This window comes from Ursus americanus, chromosome 21 (genome assembly GCF_024610735.1).
Source record: "Ursus americanus isolate L20-20 chromosome 21, mUrsAme1.1.p, whole genome shotgun sequence".
Classification (NCBI taxonomy): Eukaryota; Metazoa; Chordata; class Mammalia; order Carnivora; family Ursidae; genus Ursus; species Ursus americanus.
This window is the reverse complement of record NC_142147.1, coordinates 6857636-6881816: the sequence shown is the minus strand read 5'-3', so window position 1 is coordinate 6881816 and position 24181 is coordinate 6857636. Positions and strand designations below refer to the sequence as shown.

Below are 24181 nucleotides of genomic sequence, written 5' to 3'. Positions count from 1 at the left end.
CAGCAGCTGTCCTGATTATTTCACTTCCTGTCAGTGTATCTTATGCAGTCTCTGCCTTAATTGGGAGTTTCCAAGCAATTGGGTCTCATTACTTATTTTAGTCTTTTTTTAAAAGATTTTCTTTATTTATCTGACAGAGAGAAAGAGCGCAGGAGCAAGAGAACACAAGCAGGGGGAGTGGCAGAGGGAGAGGGTAAAGCAGGCTCCCTGCTGAGTAGAGAGCCCGCAATGGGGCTCCATTCCAGGACCCTGGGATCATGACCTGAGCCAAAGGCAGATGCTTACCTGACCGAGCCACTCAGGCACCCCTATTTTAGTCTTCTAAATCTGCACAAAGCAATTTTTTACTCCACCATATTTTAAAACTAAGTATCGAAACCTGCAGGGCTCACGGGTAATTAAGAAATGCAATTATCATTCACTTGATAGTAAAAATTTATTTCAAATTAATATGAAATACATATTTAGATTATATTTAGAATCAAAATATATTCCAATTCTTCTCTATTTCATTTTAACAAATATCCACTTATGTTCATCTCTTCTAGGGAAAAATAATTCTAAGCAATTAAAAGAAAGTGAAAACACTGGGGTTTTTTAGTGTTAGTAACTAAAGGACTTTATCTTACACACTATAGTAAAGGAGAAGACACGGTAAAAAGAAAAAAATACGGATTACTTGGCAGAAACAACTAAAAAGAAGAGGAATTTAAAGCACCCTGCAGTTTTATGTGAAAGTGAGGCCAGATGTAATAAAGTTCAGCAACTCTTTAGGATGCAATTCTTAACAAGAATAAATGATTACACTTTCTCAGACATAGTAAAAACTTTTAAAATCGTATAGGCCATACAGTACATCCCTAGTTTTTGATGTAAAGTTCCATGATTCGTTACTTGTGTATAACACCCAGTGCACCATGCAATACGTGCCCTCCTTAATACCTATCACCAGCCTATCCCATTCCCCCACCCCCCTCCCCTCTGAAGCTCTCAGTTTGTTTCCCAGAGTCCATAGTCTCTCATGGTCCATTCCCCCTTCTGTTTACTCCCCCTTTCTTCTTCCCTGTACGGTAACTAACATAATAAAAAAATATTATTTAAAAAAAAGTTAAAAATAGAGCTACCCTATGATCCAGCAATTGCACTACTGGGTATTTACCCCAAAGATACAGATGTAGTGAAGAGAAGGGCCAGATGCACTCCAATGTTCACAGCAGCATTGTCCACAATAGCTAAATTGTGGAAGGAGCTGAGATGCCCGTCAACAGATGAATGGATAAAGAAGATGTGATGCATATATACAATGGAATATTACTCAGCCATCAGAACATTTGCAGCAACATGGATGGGACTAGAGGAGATTATGCTAAGTGAAATAAGTCAAGCAGAGAAAGACAATTACCATATGGTTTCACTCATTTATGGAACATAAGAAATAGGAAGGAGATCGGTGGGAGAAGGAAGGGAAGAATGAAGGGGGGGGTAAACAGAAGGTGAAATGAACCACAGAAGACTATGGATTCCAGGAAACAAACTGAGGGCTTCAGAGGGGAGGGGGATGGCGGACTGGGATAGGCTGGTGATGGGTATTAAAGAGGGCACATATTGCATGGTGCACTGGGTGTTATACGCAAATAATGAATCATGGAACATTACATCAAAAACTAAGGAATACTGTATAGTGACTAACATAATAAAAAATTATTATAAAAAAAAATCTTATAGGCCAGAAGCTAAATTGACCATGTAAAGATCTATTTTTGGTTTTCAGACTCGTTTTGAAAAAAAATTATTTAATACGTAAGTTTAGAAACTGTTTCAAAGAAGAATGTCTTACTTTCTAAGATACTGGAAATCATTTTTTAATGCTAAGTTAAGTCTGAAATTGTTATGCGAACTTTATTCTTGATGTCTTACAGAACACAACACACACATAATCTTGTATGTCATGGTTAAAACAAAGTTGTGTTGTTCCAGACTCTGAATTTACATAAAAGCTGGTTTATACCATACTGAGAACTTTGAAGATCATACACTGGCAAATCAACTTTTTACTCAAAACTTCACAGCACAACTTAAAGCACAACTAAATTTTTGCTCAGAAAGGCAAAAATTATCAAATACTGATTTTATTTACGAATCAGGTACCTGGGACCTGAATGATCTCCATTCTGTCCAACAAGGCAGGTGGAATAGTCGCTGTGGTGTTGGCAGTAGCTATAAAAAGAACTTGGGAAAGGTCAAAGGCCACATTTAGATAATGATCTGTGAAGTTATGGTTTTGTTCAGGATCCAACACCTGTGAGAGAACAATAAACATTTAAACAAACTCAGTAATTCCAATAGAAAGCTAAAACACACATGAAATGCACATGATCTATTAGCAGAGTTGATAATTCTGTTCAATATAGTTAGTTTGAGAAACACGGGGATAACACTAAAACCTGAGCACCATTCTTTACATTCCCCATGCTCTAAATACTTACAGCGTTCAATGTCAAAACTTTTGAAAATATATAAAAGTATAAAAAAGCAAAAATTATCCCTTCAAACTCTGTTCTTAAATTTATTTACTAATTACTGACTGTGTGGTCATAAATAAGTTACCAATCCTACAGAACCAGTTTCCCTCTTGGTAACACATCCTCTCTTAACCGCTTTGGAAAGAGAAAGTAAATGTGTATTGTATTTTGAAAATCGTAGGTAAGACATAAAAGTTAGTATGCTTCTCAAACATTATCAGTAAGTCTGGTTATAAAGTCTTTAACTGAAAGGAGAATTCCAAACAAGAGTAAACTAGTAAAAATTGCTATGCTGCTATATTCTGATATAGCACAAGGAAAAATTCACTTTTAAAAAATGTGTTAGGGGACGCCTGGCTGGCTCAGTCATTAAGCGTCTGCCTTCGGCTTAGGGCGTGATCCCGGCGTTCTGGGATCGAGCCCCACATCAGGCTCCTCCGCTGGGAGCCTGATTCTTCCTCTCCCACTCCCCCTGCTGTGTTCCCTCTCTCGCTGGCTGTCTCTCTGTCAAATGAATAAATAAAATCTTTAAAAAAAATAAAAAATAAATAAAAAAAATGTGTTAGAACAAAACTTTAATTTTTAATGTACAAAATATCCATATCTCTTAAAATATTTTAATTGAGGAATTATATAATCAATTAGATTCTTAAAATGTTGAACTGGATATGAAAGAATGTATCTTCTTTAGGTTATTGCTCAAATGCTCCAAGTCACAGGCACTCTCTGTGGAGAGGTCTACACAGGACTTGGTGCCTTCTACGTGTTCTAAATCTTTAACATATTATCACTTTCATTTACACTAGATTAGTATAAATATAAACAGGGTTGACATACATATTCAAAAAGGAAGTAAATGGACTAAAATATTTACCAATGAGAATTTTACCACAGCACCAGCTCTTCCCTGCTGCTGATTTCCTTTCTAAGCTTTCCTTATTGGTAAACATATCTACAAGTTAGTCTTAATTCAAAGGCCTTTACAGAGAATCCTGAATTTGGTAAATATTCATTATTACTGGAAACTCAGTGTTTATCTAGAAGACAATTCTCAGAAAGTTCTATTCATATTTTCATAAGACTTAATAATGTTTAACCTTATAAAAATAAGGTACTTTTGAGACATCAAAGACCATACTAATTGTGTACAGTACAGAACTGGTTAAGAGTAATCTTACTGTCTACCAATTACCTGAAAACTGTTAATCAATGTATGAAAATAGGGCAATCTTAGTTAAATCCATTATCTAGTTAAATAAAAACCTATTCTTTAATGGCTCTAATTAAATCTAATACATGTTGGATAAGTTTTAGAAATGGCTGTGAGACCTGTCCAAGTGAAGTAATTTTCTTCTCTTAAAATTAAAAGACAATGGGGTTTAAGGAAAGTAGGAAAATTAATAAATGAATGATTCTGAACTATGAATGAGGTCTTTAAAAAATGCATCATAGGACATCTGGGTTCTAAGAAGAGAAAACCAGTAATGCTCAATTTGCTTGCCTCTGCCTTTTACTTAGGAAAACACAAAAGAACATGCAGAGTTTAAAAAACATCAGAAACACTGATCAATCGCTTCTTGGCCTTTTGGCTAGCATCAAGTGCAGAAACATTGATCAATAGCCAGATAAAAATAATTTCTAGTAATCACTATTCAGATGACACCGTAGGGTACATAGGTGAGTCCTTGGAGAGATAAAAATTACGGTAAGAATTTTCATAGATTTTATTTATTTATTTGAGAGAGAGAGAGCACACGTGGGAAGGGGGGCAGCAGAAGGAGAGGGACAAGCAGACTCCCCGCTGAGCCGCTTTATCCCAGGACCCAGAGATCATGACCTGTGCCAAAGGCAGACACTTCACTGACTGAGCCATCCAGACGCCCCACAGTGAGAACTTTATAGCCATCAAACCTCTGCTTTTCCCCTGAACTTTAGAGACCCAAGGCTTCCGTGGACCAACTCATCCACAAACAGGAGCTGTTTTGGAGAGCAGCTAGAGCTGTTTTTTCTCTCTTCTCATTCAAAAGTTTTTCTACATCCATCCTAGGACTATAATTCCTACCTACACAGTCTGACTGGAAATGGAAATAGCCATGATATGACACTTTATTCCTAGGATCATGAAATCAGAGGTGGAATAAACTATTGGGAGGGGTGTATGCTGAGAACTGTTCTTCACTAATAATTTCTGGCAAGACAACTACAAATGTTCATAGGCAATCCAGCAGTACACTCCACCCATTAGAGATGACTAGGTAACTGTCATCTTTAGGTATGACAATATGGTTGTATTTTTTTAAAAGTCTGCATCTTTTAGAGACAGATACTAAATATTTATGAAAAGATATGATGTCTGAAATTTGGTTTAAAATAAAAAGAAGCAGGGCTGGGGAGAATGGGTAGGAATAGATGAAATAAGATTGACCCTGAGATGATAATTGTTAAGGATGAACGCTGAGTTTATATGGTTCATTATACTATTTTCTCTACTTTCATTATGGTTGAAATTTTCCAGAACAAAAAGTAAAACATAAAGTAAAATAAAACAACTAAAATCAAGTCTGGAAGTCACACATAATTAATACTATAGAAATTAAGTAACTGATAAGGACAAATGTGAAAAAAACATCCAGAACATTGGAGAAAAAGGCACTAAAGCTATATAAGGGGATAGAAATGTAAAAAATAAAGATATCTAATTCACAGCTAATTGACATAACTACAGAAAAGGTCTCAACAAATCTAAAATACAGTATAATTAAAGAAATAACCAAGAAAATATTCTGGAAGGTCCAACACTATGGATTGAAAAGCCTTATCAGACTCCTCTTGTGCAATAATAAATGACAGACTACTATTGAAATATAGAATTCTCAAGCAAAATTATGACTAGTTTAAAATATTTCTAAAATCCTTAAAACACAGAATATATATAATACACATAAGACATGAAGCATAAGAAATGAACACCCATGAACCCACCACCCAATTGTGACGACATTTTATTTTGTGTTTAGGCCAATGGTCACAAAAGTGGAACATTTAAAATGACTTACCATGGTGCAAGCAGACAATATTAGTATTATATATTCATCTTTATCCATAAACCAGAAAGAAATACAGTTAAATCCAGAAAGAAATTCCTTTTTAAAATATTTAATGTACAAAATGGAAGTAATACCCTCACTGGGAGCACACATCACATTAGGAGATGTCCTAAGAGTGGAAATTTCATAGTGTGAAAGGGCTGGCTGTGGTGCCCTGACTTACCTGCTTGCACTGTACTTACAGTGTACTGCAGTCCCTGTAAGTCTGATTAAATGGTTTTATCAATTAGAAATGAATGAATAAATGGAGTTTTAAAAGATTCTTGCAAAATATTATTTACTAGAGGCAAAGATGTGAATAAGAAAGTGACAGAGACACTTTTATTTCTTGAATAAGCTTTGATAGCCAAATTATGAAATAAAAACAATGATACAACTAGAATACATTGTCATTAAAAATATAATAATTACCTTTTAAAATTCACTGTTACGAATATGAGTATATAACATTAGTACAGTGGTACATACATGTTATATGTATATTACATATATATTCTTCGCTATGGATTGAATTGTGTCCCCTTAATATGACTGTATTTGGAACCGGGTCTTTAAGGAGATAGTTAGGATTAAATGAGATCATAAGGGTGGGGCCCTAATCCATTATGACTGGTATCCTTTATAAGAAGAGGAAGAGAGACAGACAGAAAGACAGACAGACAGACTAGGGATGCATGGGCATAGAGAAAAGACCATGTGACACAGACACAATGAGAAGGCAGCAGTCTGCAAGCCAAAGACAGGGACCTCAGGAGAAATCAAACCAGCCAACACCTTGATCTTGGACTTCCAGAGTCCAGAGCTGTGAGAAAATAAATTTCTGGGTTTGTTTTTTTTTAAAGTCATCCAGCCTCAGACAAATGGATAAAGAAGATGTGGCCCATATATACAATGGAATATTACTCTGCCATCAGAAAGGATGAATACCTACCATTTGCATCAACATGGATAGAACTGGAGGGGATTATGTTAAGTGAAATAAGTCAAGCAGAGAAAGACAATTATCATATGGTTTCAGTTATATATAGAACATAAGGAATAGCATGGAGGCCATCAGGAGAAGGAAGGGAAAAAATGAAGGGGGGGAAATCAGAGGGGGAGATGAACCATGAGAGAATACGGACTTTGGGAAACAAACTGAGGGTTTCAGAGGGGAGCGGGGTAGGGGGATGGGCTAGCCCAGTGACGGGTATTAAGGAGGGCACATATTGCAATGAGCACTGGGTGTTATACGCAAACAATGAAGCATGGAACACTACATCAAAAACTAACGATGTACTGTATGGTGACTAATATAACATAATTTAAAAAAATGAAAGTCATCCAGTCTATGATATCTTATTATCACAAACATTTGTTTGTTATATATATATTTGTATATATACAGATAGATTTTCAAAAATTTTTACTGACAAAATATGTGAACAAAAGGTATGAAGATTACAGGTGCAAACAAAGACATGTTAGCAAATATAAAAGACCTCAAAAACATAACTTACACACAAATCCCTGGAAGAAGTAATCTGAAGATGTATTCCATCTAAACAATAGATTAGTAATAAAAGGATCAGAGCAATGACACATTTACGCACAGAATTAAAACTAAATGTATGAAGAAGCACTTCCACTAGAATGGCAGCATAAGGAATTACGGAGCTCTGCCTCTCCCTAACAGCAATGAAAAACTAGTCCCACAACAGCTGTGAAAACCAGTAGCCTAGCAAAAATGGGGGGGGGGGCAGAAGAGGATTAGAACTCCCCAAATGCCTTTTCCCCAAACAACTGTCACCATCTGGCCTATTGGGCAGTTCCTTGGAAGAGCCCCATTGTCAGGATTTATCTGTATTTGACCTGACTCAGAGAACTCTCTGTGTGAACAGCCCTATCCCTGGGGCATCTGTCAAAAACAACCAGAGGCAAGTGTTTAACATTGCAGCTACCTTAGGCCATGATACCAGCTGGGGCTAACAACAGGCTGATGAAAAACCTTAAAAGGAAAACCCGGGGAATGCGATATTCATGGAAGCCTTTAAAAAACTCTGAAATATCCCAGGGAATCCTGAAGGTCATGCACACACACAGGACTGTAAGTGTGATAAGGGAAGATCAGAGATGGCCCTAAAAGCTCACCTCTGGCAGACGCTGGGGCTGCGTACCAGCAGGAAGTGATAGCTAAGGCACAGTTGTAAAGTATCTGCCCAAGGTTCATGGCATACCTCCACAAGCACACACAGAGCCTTTGACAAAGAGTGGAAGACCTCTGGGTTCAAGTGCTTAAAGAAATCTCTGTCCAATTACTAGATGACCAATAAAGATGCTGAGTAACTTCAGTGGCCACATACAACAAAGAATACAGACTTTACAGAAAGATCAGGAAAGTCACTGAACAAACAAACAGCACCACCACCACCACCTTGTGTATGCAGGGGTCTGATTACATTATTTAAACTGTAATACTTATTTGTTCAGTTTCAACAAAGAAATTATGAGGCACACAAAAAAACACAAAAGTATGGTTTAAAAACAGAAAAGAAAACCACACACACACACACACACACACACACACACACACACACACAAGAGCAGTGAATAGAACTGTCCCTGAAGAAACCCAGATGTTTGGACTTCTTAGATAAAGATTTTAAACCAGCTATTACACATATGTTCAAAAACCAATGCAATGGCATGGATGAATCTTGAAGACATTATGCAAAGCAAAATAAACCAACTGCGAACAGACAATTCTCTATGACTCCACTTAATAAGGGATATAGATTAATCAAAGTTACAGAAACAGAAAGAATAGCAGTGGCTAGCAGCTGAGTGAGAAATGCAGAATTGTTGTTTAATGAATACAGAGGTTCAGTTTTTCAACATGATAGAGTTCTAGAGACTGGCTGCACGTTACTGTGAACATACCTAACACTACTGAACTGTACACTTAAAAACGGTGAGAAGGCAAGTTTTATGTGTATTTTACTGAACCTAAAAGGCAAAAGCTAAAGGAAATCATGCCTAAAGAATTACAGGAAACTATGTGAATGATGTCTCAACAAAGAGAAAATATCAATAAAAAGACAGGGATTATTAAAAAAGAAGCAAGTAGAAATCTGAGAGTTGAAAAATACAGTAGCAAAAAATTCACTACAGGGGCTAAATGTAAACAGCAATTTCAGTTGACAGAAATAAGAATCAAGAGGACAGGTCAACTGAGATTGTCCGGTCTGGTGAACAGAAAGAAAAAGGAATGCAAAGAAATGAACAGTGCCTCAGAGATCTATCGGACACTATAAAGATTGCCAACATACTCATAATGGCAGTCTGAGAAAAAGAGAAAGAGAAAGGGGCATAAAGAATATCTGAAAAAATAATAGCCATTAACTTACCAATCTGATGAAAACCAGTAATCTACACATCTACAAAGCTCAACAAAAGTGATATAGGTGCACAGATTAAAACCTAGACCTATCACAGTCAAACTGTAAAAAGACAAAGAAAAAGATTCTTTAAAGCAATGAAAGAAAATACCGCTTTCATTAAACACAAGGAATCCTCCATAAGATTAATAGCTGACTTTGCCTTAGAAACCATGAGGGATGGAAAGCAGTAAAGGAAATACTGTAAATGCTAAAAGAAAAAAAATCTGTCAACCAAGAATTCTATATCCGACAAAACTATCCTTCAAAAATAAAGGGGAAATTAAGGTATTCCCAGATAAAAAAAACACTGACAGAATTTATAGCTAGCAGACCACACTACAAGAAATACTACAGGCTAAAGTGAAAGGACCCTAAGCTGTACCTACACAACGAAACAAAGAACACCAGTTAAAATAATTACACTGGTAAATATAAAAGACACTACAAACGTATTTTTCGTTTGTAACTCTGACCTTCTCTTATCTGATTCAAAAGACTTCACAAAGCAATTAATTACAGTTGGTTCTCATTATTCATGGCTTCTGCATTTGCAAATTTGCCTAGAATTTATTTATAACTCAAAAATTAATACTTGTGGTGCTTCTGTAGTCATTTGCAGACACAGGAAAACACAAAGCCCAAGGTGGATGTTCCCAGCTGAGGTCAAACAAGATGAGGCCCTGCCTTCTTGTTACAGTTCTCATACTCTAAACAAGTATCCTTCTTGCAGCCTATTTAGTGCCATGTCTTTGCATTTCTGTCCTTTTCATTAGCGATTTTGCTGTTTAAAAGACCCCCTAAAGCAGTACTTAAGTGCTGTCTAGTGTTTGTAAGTGCAAGGCTGTGACAAGCCTTATGGACGAAAATACATGTGTTATATAAGCTTCATTTAGGCATGAGTTATAGTGTTGATGGTCATGAGTTCAATGTTAATGAACGAACAATACATATTAAATAAGGCAACTTTAAACAGAAACACAAATAAAACCAGGTTATGTACTGATCAACTGACAAACTGATTGTCAAAGAAGCCTATTTCTCCTCAGAGCAATAATTCAGTATTCACTAATTCAGTATTTGCTGCAATTTTACAGAACACAACTATGGCAATAATGAGAATCAACCGTACATTACTGTGTTGATAGGCTTACAATGTAGAGATATATTATGTATGGTATAGCCGTATAAAGGAGGACAGAGGAAAGGGGGACTTACTGAAGCTAAGTTTTTATATGTTATTTATGATGTTTAATTTTATGTGTCAATTTGGAGAGTGTTTTTGGATGAGATTAACACTGAAATCAATGAACTTTGGGTAGACTGGCCTCTACCTTATGGAGGGGCTTCATCTAATCAGCTGAAGGTCTCAATAGAACAAAAAGACTGGTCTCCTGGAGCAAGAGAAAATTCTCCAGCAAACTGCCTTTGAACTTCATCTGCCCGTCAGTTCTCCTGGGTCTTGAGCTTGCCAGTCCACACTGCAGATTTTGGAATTCCCAGACTCCATAATTGCATAAGCTGATTCCTTATAATAAATCTCTTCAAATGGATATATCTAGATATCTATATATGGATATAGACTATCCATATCTAAGTCTTCTCTCTATATATCCAATAATAGGTACAACTAGGAAAAGATCAACAAGGATATAGAAGATTTGAACAATACTATAAATCAATTAGACATAACAAACATCTAGAGAACAATCCATCCAACAACAGCAGTAGTATACACATTCTTCTCAAGTGCACATGGAACATTCTCCAGGACAGAGCATAAACAAGGCCATTAAATAAACATCGAAATTTCAAAGAATTGAAATCATACAAAGTATAATCTTTGGCCACAATGTGATGAAATCAGAAATGAGTAAGGAAAAAAACTGGAAATTCACAAAAATATGAAATTAAACCCTAAATAACCAAAGGGTCAAAAAGAAATCACAAGGGGTGTTGGAAAATATTTTGAGATGAATAAAAACAAAAATGTAACTTACTAAAAGTTGAGATGCAGTTAAAGTGGTGCTTATAAGAATATTCACAGCTGCAAAAGCATATATTAAAAAAATTCAAACCAATAACCTAACTTTCCACCTTAAGAAACTAGAAAAAGAACGGCAAACTGAACACAAAGAAAGCAGAAGGAAGGATATAATAAAATTAGAGAGTAAATAAACAAAACAGTACAGACAAAAGCAACTGAGAAAGCCAATACATCAAAACCTGGCTCTTTGAATAGTTCAACAAAATTGACAAACATTTAGCCATGTTGACTAAGGAAAGCAGGAAGAGTACACAAATTACTAATATCGGGAATGAATCCGGCCACATTACTATCAACCTTATAGAAATAAAAAATACATGAGTATACTATGAACAACTGTATGCCAACGAATTCAGTAACCTAAATGAAATGGAAAAATTCCTAGAAAGACACAAACTATTCAAAGTAATTTCTATCAAGAAGTAATAGAAAATCTGAGCAGATCTTGCCATTTCTATTCAACATCATACTGGAGGTGCTAGCCAGGGCAAGTAGGAAAAAAAATGTATCCAGGTATTAAAACTGGAAAGAAGTAAATGTATCTCTATTTGTATATTATATGACCTTGGGCATGGGAAAGCCTAAGGAATCCACTGAAGAAACTACTAGAACTAATAAACAGGTTCTGAAAGGTTACAGCATATAAGACCAATATACAAAAATCAATTGTATTTCTTTACCCAAGCTACAAACAATTTGAAAAAGACATGAAAAAAACAATTTCCAATAGTATAAAAAAGAATAAAACATTTAAGATAAGTTTTACAAAAGGACCGTAAGATTTATATATTCAAAAACCACTTTAAGAAACAAAACAGAGGAGCAGAGGGGAAAGGAGGGAAAAATAAAATGATGAAATCAGAGCGGGAGACTAACCATAAGAGACTCTTAATCGTAGGAAACAAACTGAGGGTTGCTGGAGGGCAGGGGGTGGGGGGATGGGGTAACTGGGTGATGGGCATTAAGGAAGGCACATAATGTAATGAGCACTGGGTATTACATACAACTGATGAATCACTGAACTCTACCTCTGAAACTAATAATACACTATATGTTAATTAACTGAATTTAAACAAAAAAAATAAAAATTAAAAAAACACACCACAAAACATTGTTGAAATAAATTAAAGAAGACCTAAATAAACAGAAAGACTCCTATGTTCATGGATTGGAAGAATTACTATTATTGCTATGGCAATACTCCCTAAAATGATCTATAGATTCAAAGTAATCCCTATCAAAATCCAGTTGCCTTTTTTGTAGAAAGTGACAAGCTGATCCTAAAATTCATAAGGAAGGACCCAGAACAGCTAACAATCTTGAAAAAGAAGGACAAATCTGGAGGATTTACACTTCCTGATTTCAAAACCTTCTACAAAATTAAAGATTATGTAGTACTGGCGCAAGGATGGAAACACACATCAATGGAATAGAGCTGGGAGTCCAGAAATAAACTCCCGCATTTACAGTCAATTGATTTTTCAACAAGGGTGACAACACCATTCCACAGAACAAGAAAACTCTTTAATAACTGGTATTTGGGATAACTAGATATCCACATGCAAAAGAATGAAGTTGGATCCCTGTATCTTATACCACATACAAACATTAGGTCAAAATGAATTGTAGACCTAAATGTAAGAACTAAAACTGTAAAACTCTTAGAAGAAAATGTAAGAATAAATTCTCATGACCTTGATGATTTCTTAGATATATCACCAAAATCACAAATGATAAAAACACAAATAAATTAGACTTTATCAAAATTTAAAAATTCTGTGCTTTAAAGAACACCATCAAAAAGGTGAAAAGAAAGCCCACAAGACTGATGGAAATATTTGCAAATCATGTACCTGAGAAGGGACGTGTGTGTATCAAGAATATGTAAAGAACTTAATGAGAAAAAGACAAATAATCCAGTTAAAAATGGGCAAAGGATTTGAAAAGATAGTTCTATGAAGAAGATATACAAATGGCCAATAAACACATGAAAAGACGCTCAATGTTATTAGTAACTCAGGAAGTAATCAAAACCACCAATAAACTATGGCTTTGCGCCTATTAAAACAAATGGATGGCCAAAATAAAAATGAGAGACAGTAACAAGTGGCGATGTGGATGTAGAGAAATTACAACTCTCTCACGTTGTTAGTGAAATACTAAAATGGTGCAGCCACTCTGGAAGATAGTTTGAGGGTTTCTCAAAATATTAAACACAGAATTTCCATATGATCCAGCAACTCCACTCCCAGAGAACTGAAAACCCAAGAGAACTGAAAACCTATGTCTCCACACAAACTTGTATAAGAATGATTATAGCAGCATTCTACATAATAACTAAAGGTGGGAACAACCCAAATGTCCATCAACTGCTGAATATGTAACAAATGTACCCCACTAATGCAAAATGCTAATAAAAGGGAAAACTGGGGGGACGCCTGGGTGGCGCAGTCGTTAAGCATCTGCCTTTGGCTCAGGGCGTGATCCTGGTGTTCTGGGATCGAGCCCCACGTCAGGCTCCTCCGCTGGGAGCCTGCTTCTTCCTCTCCCACTCCCCCTGCTTGTGTTCCCTCTCTCGCTGGCTGTCTCTGTCAAATAAATAAGTAAAATCTTAAAAAAAAAAATAAAATAAAATAAAAGGGAAAACTGGGGGAGGGAGGGTAAGAAATTAGTGGTTGCCAGGTGCTTGTAGGAGGGGGGATGGAGAATGGCTATTAATGGGTACACGAGCAATGAATATATTAAAAAACCACAGAATTGCATACTTATTTAAAGGGATGAATCTTATGGCATGTGAATTATGTCTCAGTAAATCTGTTACTAAAAAAAAACGGTGGTAAATACATTTACAAAAAAGAATACAAAAGCAATGCGATACTACTGCATACCTATTAAAATAGATAAAATCCAAAACACGGCATACACCAAATGCTGGTGAGGATGTAGAGCAACAGAAACTGTCATTCACTGCTGGTGGGAATGCAAATGGTACAGCCACTCCGGAAGACAGTTTGATAGTTTCTTACAAAATTAAACATGCTCTTACCTGTGGTCCAGCAATTGTACTCCCTGGTATTTACCTAAGTGAGCTGAAAACTTATGTCCACACAAAAACCTGCATACAAATGTTTATAGTGGCTTTATTCATAATTGACAAAACCTGGAAGGAACTAAGCTTCAATAGATAAATGGATGAACAAACCATGGCACGTCTATACAAAGGAGTGTTATTTAGTGGTAAGAAGAAATGAACTACAAAGCCACAAAAAAAAAAAAAAAAAAAGGAAAAATCTTAAATGCATATTAGTAAGTGAAAAGACTACGGACTGTAGAATTCCAACTATATGACATTCTGGAAAAGGCAAACTATGGAGACAGTAAGAAGAGCAGTGATTGCCAGGGGCTTGGGGAGGGGGAGGGAAGAATGAATAGGTGGAACACATGGGATTTTTAGGGCAATAGAAGTATTCTGTATGATCCTGTAATGGTAGATACATGTCATTATACAGTTATCAAAACCCACAGAACGTACGACACAAAGCGAACCCTGATGTAAGCTATGAACTCCAGTTTGAACAACGTATTAATAATGGTTCATCAACTGTGACAAATGTATCACACGAATGAAACATGTTAATAAAAGGGAAAAGTGGGGGACGGAGGGTAAGAAGTTATATGGGACTCCTGGTACTTTCCACTCAATTGTGCTGTAAACCTAAAACTGCTAAAAACGGGGGGGAGGGGATGGGGAGGGCTGTTAATTTGAAAAAGGAAATGATATAAAAGTTGAAAATGGGTTCTGATAAAGAGAATGTGAAACAATGAAATCACTTCAAATAACCAGGTAGTGAGATGAGGATGTGGTAGACCAGTGTGCATTACTTCATTCTGATTTAATAAAGGCAGGGACAGTATATCCTATTTCATGTATGATACTGATAATCAGAGAAAATGAGATGTGTGATTTTTAACTTCGACGTATCACAAGTTAGTATAAAAAACAGGATACATGCCTTCTGAACTAACAAACTGTCCATAGAGTTAATGACCTAATTCAAAGGAAATAACTAGGACTCCTTGAAAAGGGGGACAGAAAACAATAAGATGACAAAAGGCCCAACACAAGTTAGACAATAATTCAAAAAAGCCTACTGAATATTAAAGACTTCCAGGTGGTATCAAAAAGTAAACTAAAAGTTGATTATATGAAACAATAATAAAACATCTACCTTTTCACCAAGCATCCACTCCTAGGTATTTATCAGAGGAAAACAGAAATATAGGTCCATACAAGACTTGTACCCGAGTATTCACAGTAGCTTTATTTGTAATAGCCAAACACTTGAAAAATCCAAATGTTGATCAAAATGTTAATTGATTTACCTGTTGTTTTTCTCTTGCTTTTTTCAGTTTTCTCTTTTCGACTTTTTACCACCTAATCTATGGGTTTCTCTGTGCTTATCCTATATGGAAATTCACTGAGCTCCACAAATGTGTAGATTTATGTTTTTCATTGAATTTGTAAGTTTTCATCCGTTATTCCCTCAAAAATTTTTCTGCTCCCAACTCCCTGTCCTGCTCAATTATGCATAGATTGTTTTGCTTAACAGTATCCCACATTCCCTTGCTCATTTTAGTCATTTTGTTTTCCTGTTCTTCAGACTGCATAATCTCTATCAACTGATCTTCAAATTCACCGATTGTTCTGCCAGTTCTCATCTGCTGATGCCCTGTAGTGAATTTTTTGTTCCAGACGTGGAAATTCTGTTTAATACCTTGATTATACTTACGGTTTCATGATTTACACACATATCAAAATTAATCAAGCTGTACATTTTAAATATACCCACCTTCTATACGTAATTATACCTCACTACTGTAAAAAAGTAAATTTAAATCATTAATTTTTAAATAGGGTCTGCTGCTTTGGTTTAATCAGTGGCAATCAGTTTACATCTCACTCTGAATGCCTATTTCTACTGCTGACTTCAATTGCCCAAAGGTGATCATACATTTTGTAGAACAAAGTTTTTCATTTATTTCTGGCAAAAGAGTCATCAATATAAAAGAAGGTCCTCTAAATCCTATTCTTCATATAAAAAATAAGAATATATAATCTATTAAACACTGATAAATATTTCCCCCAAGTGAACGGGATATTTTGAGAAGTGCTTGCTCCTGAATACCTGGGATATAAAGACTAAACCCAACTCACCATTATTTCTTAATTTATTAGTCAAATTACTATTTCTCAACAATTTACTATCTCTACTTCTCTCAAGTGTTTTTTCCTTTCCTTTTCTTATTTTACTATCGAATCCAGTAGTGTGTCCTTGCCGAAACACACAGCCAGGATTTGGGCCACGGGTCTAATGGTACCCTCACAGAGCATCCCGGAGGACGGCGAGAGAGGAAAAGAAGGTCTTGAAGATTACGTAGTCACAAGTTCATAACAGTAATTCCCCCATCCCACTACAAAATTAATTTTCATGTAAATTTAGCCACACAACCTAATACTACCAAACTCTAATAATGGGAGTGCAAAATAGGATAGAAATGAGAAATAGCAATTTTGGTTGAGAATATAGCTGAAGGCTGGAGGGCAGTGGATAGTCACGTGGTGGCTTGTGCATGTGTGTGTGCCGGGGAGGAGTGAGGAGGTAATAGGGGAAAGACGACAAAAAATGGGAACAGGGTATAAAAAGAAAAGTGGTAACAAATATATAAAAACATTTTTGTGTAACCTGCAAGTGTGCTTGGGCACTGGTGACAGCATTTGCCAGCACTGAAAAGTAATGATTAGCAGGTCCTAGTTTCCCTAATGGGGCTTAGTTTAATCATTCAATTGCAGTATTCCCCTTAATCAGAGATAGTGGAGAAGAAACGAAAGGGGAAAAATGTATCTTCACTTACACCTCTCTCATAATATCAGTATTTAAGGCATTTTTTTACTCTGCCGGATCTTAGAATTTATATTGTAAATATAGCCTGTGAGGAGATAAAAAATTAAGGTAACATCCAGAACCTCATTTTCATTAATAAAAGGATGGAGCTGGATTAGATGATTCCCAAATCCCTCTCCTCTGACATTCTTCGTCAATAGTTGTAGAGTTTAGATGATCCTATGTCTGTTGTATCCAAGTAGTAAATACACAACTTGATCTAATTACTAAAAGGATCTAATTCTAATTAAATAAGAACTTCAGTTAAAAAAAAGCTTACTATGTCTAGATTAGTGACTTTTCTACTTTGGGGTTACCATATATTGTTCAGAACTGTAAATATTGCTTATATAGAAAATTGGTAAAGTATCTATGCATTTTGTTAGCCCATTCACACAAATGTGTATTTCAGAAATGCTCTTATGTTTTATAGCAAAGTCTGAATCTTGCATCAATTACAAATATGACTGCATCTACCTGATTCTATAATTTTCTTGAGTTTAGTAATTACATAAAAAGACTTCCCTTGTATCTGACATTTTATTACTATTCAACAACAGACTTCTCCAAGTTCTGTCTACCAACATTTTTTTTTATCAATAGGTTGAATCTGTTTTTATATTCTCATAAATTTTCAAAAGAGGCTCTCTAAATTTTGAGTAAATATTCCTTTGTTGACAATTGTACCTGGAAATAGGCATCTCCTTTGTGAATAAATACGAGGGTGAGGAGAATCTATAGGCAGAACAAGTATGTTTAGTTTACTTGGAGTAACCACTCTATTACGTTCTTTATATCTAATATATATTGTTCTAATATAAATTAGCTACAAGGTAATCTTGTACAAATGTATTTTATAAATGATATCTAGAAGTCATTTCATTAAAAAGTAGGTTTTCTATGTGGAAAGATAAAAAGCCATACTCTTGGATACTCCAGACTCTCTGTAATATTCTACTTTAAATATAAGGTGTTGAGTAATTTGTTCTTTTTTTCATTTAGGTGGGTCTAAAGGTGATGGGGAACAGCAAGTGGTTTTCAAAAAGGACACAGAAGAAATGTCAGTGGATATTAAATTAAAATACCATCTTTAGAGTACTTAACAGTTTCCAGAGCACTTTTACATATACATCATTTAATTGTTTCGACAACCCATGAAGTTGTAAGAGGTTTTTTACCCAGGACTGGGGCAGGTGGCAGGGCGAAGGAAGTCAAGTACCACGATGCTTATTTCTTCTGTATATGTATTTTGCTTCACTCTATAGAACCCCAGTCTATAAGGAACTGATGCTAGTTACAACTAAACTACAGTGGTAAGTATGTGGCCCCAGGGAGCATTTACTTTGAAGTATCATTTGACGCTTTAATACTTTTATTTGGAATATTAATAAATCAATTGCCAAGAAAGTGAGTACCAGTTTCTATCAGACAAGAAAATATCACTATGCCAGCTGCTTGTTATCAAAGATCAACCCAATTCAACAAATGTTACTGCATCACTATAAAACACTAGGTGAAGGCCTAAAATATACTGTATAACAGACAGGGGGCTTAATCATCTCCTACCACTTGTGAAGTTGTCTTTGGTGGATTTGTTTCAGGACGTTCACACAGTATGTTGAGAAACTGAAGTATCAGGGATTATGCTCAAATTCTTTTCAACAGGGTAACAATAACCGTGTTATTGTTATATGAGAGAATCTGTCAGATCATCTGAAAAATGCCCCAATGTAAATTAAACTGAAAGTCTAAAGTTATCGGCTAAGAAACCACTAAACTCTTCAATAATGTTCACTATTTTATTGTTCGTAGCACTGATGAGTAAACCAGTTACAATAAAAACAGGCAAAACCCAACAAAACTCTTATCTCCAAGTTCTGTGGCTTTTAAGTACGGCAACTGTACTTTTTATTGTCCAAACAGGATCCACTTTTGAGACTAAAAGAGAGCGCAATTGATAATTAGGTTTAAAATGGGACTGTCCCAGGCAAACCAGAATGTACAGTCTCCCTGCTTACATGACACATGTCCCAGGGTCATCCTGTTCTAAGAAGATTACAAAAACAGAAAAGGAACAGGAAGCCAGAGGGAACTCAAAGCAAGGAAATAAACAAGAAAAAAAACAAATTTTCACAAAGCAAGTTCTCCCTCAATTTTATACATCAGTTTGAATATTAATATTTTATTTAAATCACAGTAAGGATTGGGGGAGCAGAGGTAGTAAAATGAGGACTGGCTAAAGTAAGTTTATGAAGCAACCAGGTCCCAGATCCCTTCCCCCATCCCAGCAAAATACTGGAGGTTTATTTTCCTAAGAACTTAAAATAAAAGTCACTCCCTGCCCAAGTGACCCCGGGCACAGCTGAGGAGAGTATGTACTCTACTGAAAACAACAGTTCAGGTGAATGCATACATCTGGGATGCTGAATGCGGTGACAGTCACCACCCTCCCCTTCTCCCCCCTTCCCTGGTTCCCAGGAAGTTGGCAGCCCAGCCTTCATTCTAAAGGCAAGGAACTTGAGTCCTCTCTGAGAAATTCAACCAACCTCAAAAGACCTGAGGTTCCTCAAACAGCCCAGCCGACCCCACTGTGAAACTCAGTCAATAAACCCTCCTCAGATGCACACAGCTGCCAATCAGCATTTCTGTTCCTCACTATTAAATACAAACAAACAAAAATTAAGACATCTAACGGACGACTCCAATATAAAAGACAGAGAAAAAATATGTAACAAATAGATTAAAGCAGCTTAAAGAAAAGGAAAAAAAATATCTATTAGTATCTTTCTCACAAAGAGGACATATTACATTTATGTAATAAGAACAAGATATTATAAAAAGAACAAGCAGAGAAATTAAGAAAAAGTTCTTTGAAATAATAAACTCACAGGACTAATAGATAAAGGTAAGGAAGTCTTCATAAAAAGTATAGCTAAAAAACAAAAGAGATGAGTAACAGAAAAGATAAGAAAATTAGAGATTTCACATCCAATTAATAGCAATTCCCAAAAAATGAAGAAAAAAATTATCATTAAAATTCAAGAAAATTTTAAAGAAATAAAGGACAGGATTTTCCAATTCAAAGAATCTTCAAAGCATCAGCAAAAATGAAAAAAAGAGAGAGAGAGAGAGAGAAAGAGAGAGAGAGAGGGACCCATGCCAAGGCAAATCACTGTAAAATTTCAGAACACTGAGATAAAGAGCGGATCCTGAAAGTTTTCAGAGACTAAAACAAGTCACAAAAGACAGGACCTGAAGGCCTCAGTCTAATCAACAGTAACACAGGAAACTGGAAAACAATGGAGCAATGTCTTTAAAATATTGCAGGAAAATTATGTCCAACCAGAATGCAAACTACCAATCAAGCATGAGGGAAACATAAAGACATTTTTAGATATGCAAACCCTAACCCACCCATGCAAGCTTTCTTAGGAAGCTACTGGTAGATTAACACCAAGAAAATGAGAGAATAAAGCAAGAATGAGGAAGACATGGAATACAGGAAATAGGAAATCCAACGTGGTGGGAAGTGAAGGGAGATCTTAGCAAGAGAGCTAGGTACCAGATGTGGAGAACTAGCTCAGGCTGGAGGCATGAAGGAGATCAAACTGACTAATGCTTAAGTGTCTGCAAGTCTTTTTTTTTTTTTTTCTTTTTTTTAAAGATTTTATTTATTTGAAAGAGAGTGCATACTCGGGAGCAGGGGGAGGGGCAGAGGGAGAAGGAGAGAGAAACTCAAGGCGACTCTGCACTGAGCATGGAGCCCAGTGCAAGGCTTGATCTCACCCCCGAGATCATGACCTGAGCTGAAATCAAGAGCTGGACACTTAACCAACTGTGCCACCCAGGTGCCCCACAGTGCCTGTAAGTCTTGAAAGGAGACGCAGACAACAGCTGGAAGTAAGCAGAAGAAACAAGACAACCATTAGCTCTACAAAGATTTTTTTTTTTTTAATGTGCAGCAAAACAAAAGGAGGACAGGAAAAGAAAAGTGATCACAGTTTACCACATGGCTGAGCTGTGAAAAGCACTTACATACTTATAATAATTTAAGTATTTGACAATGACTTAACAAAATCAGGATACAATTTAGACTGGGAGATCGGGGGTATAAAAAACAACATAGTGGGGGTGGAGGGAAGAAGGCAAGCAAACTCCTCATCTCTTATAGAGAAGAATCAACAGATGATGCCAGAAACTGTATAATCAAGAAGCAGCAATACAGTCATGTTATTCTGACAGTGGACAGTTAATTAAACTAAAAGTTAAAGAGGTCGACAGGTAGAAGTGGACATGGGGGGCCCCAGGGAGAAGACTTGTTTCCTGTTTTTTTGTAATAACCTTGTAGAACTACTGGTCTCTAAACAAAAAGCCTGTATAAAGTTTGAAGTATTTGATGAAAACAAAAAGAAATGAGGGGATTACTAGAGAAAGAAGAAGAAATCTCTAAGACATTTTAACTTAAATATTAATTTGCTTCAGATTTTAGTCTGTGTCACACTTTTCCCCATGACTTAACCCACATCAACGTATACGCTACTGAACACTATTATCTGCTGTCATCTGTACTCTTCAGGTGGGATCAAAGACAGGGAATTTTCTAGATCTTACCTCAAGCAGAGCTGCTGCGGGATCACCCTGCAGACTTTTTCCCAGTTTGTCAACCTCATCTAATAGGAACACTGGATTATTAACTCCAACAGTCTTCAAGCCATTGATTATACGACCAGGCATACTGCCAACATAGGTGCGCCTACAGAAAGCAAGCAGCAAGTTAACGACAAGATGGCAGGAGGCAAGAGCAGCACCACTTAGAAATCAAAATTCAGGACCGGGAAAAAGTCATTTAGTTATCACAGTAATATAGCAAAGAGGTACTATATATTTAAAAAGCTCTATGATATAACCAAGAGTTATCAGATCCAATTTTTATTTTCTATTTAATTCTGGCTGTAAGTGTCCCATGACATTGGAAGAATGTAGTTTTTACCATTTAGTGAAACTGAGAAACGTAATACTTAAACAATGATCATAACTCTTACTTTTCGGGATTCCAAAATGTCCAAAGGAGCCTATGAATTTAATTCCTATGCTTTTCATAGTTTCTCAGAGTACCCGCCCTACCCACCCCCAACACAAGCACCTTTTTACACACTGAAATGGTTGTCCCAGGGCTGGTTAAAACATCATCATCACCTTTATGAAGAAAATCAGAATTGGTTCAAAGGGCCACTCAAAATGCAGACCAAAAAAAAAAAAAAAAATCCAAATTCTTTTATTTTAGAGGCAATAGTTTCTTATTATTTATAGTAAGATTTGGGGTCAACAGTATCTTGTGAATAAAACTGTGTTCATCCTATATAGATTAACTGGTATAACCAAGTTCAGCCAGATATTTTGTTGTGCATTAAAATGTTAGAGGCTCCTTTATCGTATCTGAACAAGAATCATCCACATAATTATGACAGATCTAGAGGGTGGCATAAATAAAACCAAATGTGTTTGTCAAACTGAAAACAGTGACCTTTTTTTTTTTTTTTACAAAGTCAGCAAAACTTTATTTGAAGCAGCAATTTACTAATTTTAATTACAATCTTATTGCCTAAGCCATGCATAAAGCAGATCCTGTTTGTGAAAACATAAAAGGGTGTCCGCCTACAAGAAACTGATCAAATGGTGTTACGGCTACAGTTATCTTAGGGTGGGCACAAAGCCGATCCGCAGAGCAGGCCTCAGTTTCACCACATGACTGTATAAAGTAGGACAGAGTAAATAGAGCGACCTTTGGAAAGACAAGGAAGCCTTACAAATATCGTGGGAATGCCTTACATCCAGAGAGGGTGACCGAGGCACTGGAACCAAATACAATAAACACTGTCATATTACAATAAGGAGTCAGCACATTCAAGATTTCAGAAGGGGATACAGGAAGGACGAGACTCAAAATTAATAAAAGTCTCTCAAATTATTTCTCTAGAGAACGTACAGATTTGCTAGTATTCTGTGAACAAGCAGGGAAGGGAAATTAAAAACAAAACAAAACACCGCAAAGCCTCTAAGGGTCATTTCTTACTGCATCAACTTATTTCTTTTCCTTACTGTTTTTGACAAGTAGATTTTAAAAACAGGTACTGACAATTCTAGACCTGAAGTCATGGAGAAAAAAAATAATATTCTAGGCAGGTGCCCCTCCTAAAGAAGCAGAAATCTAGATCATAGTCTATATACAAACAATTCCTCCTAAACCTTCCATTGCTTCCCAGAGCCTAGTGAGTAAATCCAAACTCCTTTGTCTGGAATTCAAGGCTCTTCACGATGCAGTCTCCACCAGCCTTCCTAACCTGCTGCCATTAGGTTCTTGCTTTATCTACAATCACAATCCTATTACACCCCTTGCGTTTTTTTAACCTCTGTTAATATGGTACCTTCCTGCCCTTAATACTCTCCCTGCCTATGTAAATCCAGAAGTTCTAGACAACTTTTCCTGACCATCTCTCACAATGTCATCTTTCCACTAATGCAATGTCCACAGCATTTACTGGCCCTGCAATTCATCTGACGCAGTTACAACCTAGTTCTTATTCATGGGTACCAAGTACACGGTCTCTTCTAAAGAGCCAGTGAGCACTCTGATGACACAGAGCAAGTCTTATTACAGAGTAGACCCTGGATATAGAGCCGTCAGATTGTTCTCGAAAAAGAAGCTTGTTTTTCCAATTTATTTAAGGACATCAGATCAACCATGCCAGCACCCAAAGTATCTTTCCATCACCACTGTGAAGGCCACACAAGCCTCTGAATACTGCTCTGAACAAACTACTTGACCTAAGTCTCAGTTTTCTTATCTGTAAAGTGGACATAATAACAGTGTCAACCTCATGAATTATATGATTACGAGAACATAATAGGTAAAGCACACAGCATAGTGCTTGGCACATAGTAAGCTTTCAAAAGATGTTCACTGTTGTTAATGTCTTTCCAGAGTACCAAGCACACTCAATGCCCTGAATGTTCCTCAATCACAGGTGACATCCTCCAAATGTGTACCACTAGTCTAGAGGTCAAACAAAGAAGAGAACCATTACTTAGGGCCTATAAGCTATGGAAAATATCTGTTATGTGCTATCTTTGGCCAGAAGGTATGGTA

General features: G+C 36.3%; 1 protein-coding gene across 1 annotated transcript in view; it reads right to left on the bottom strand.

Annotated features, from left to right (window-relative positions):
• LONP2 (lon peptidase 2, peroxisomal) overlaps positions 1-24181 on the bottom strand; it is a 100133-nt gene that overhangs the window by 40989 nt on the left and 34963 nt on the right. Inside the window, exons 8-9 of the mRNA XM_045806729.2 lie at positions 21646-21787; positions 2149-2299 (exon numbers count right to left, since the gene is read on the bottom strand). Of these exons, the coding sequence (XP_045662685.1) occupies positions 2149-2299; positions 21646-21787 (293 nt within the window). The remainder of the gene's footprint in view (positions 1-2148; positions 2300-21645; positions 21788-24181) is intronic.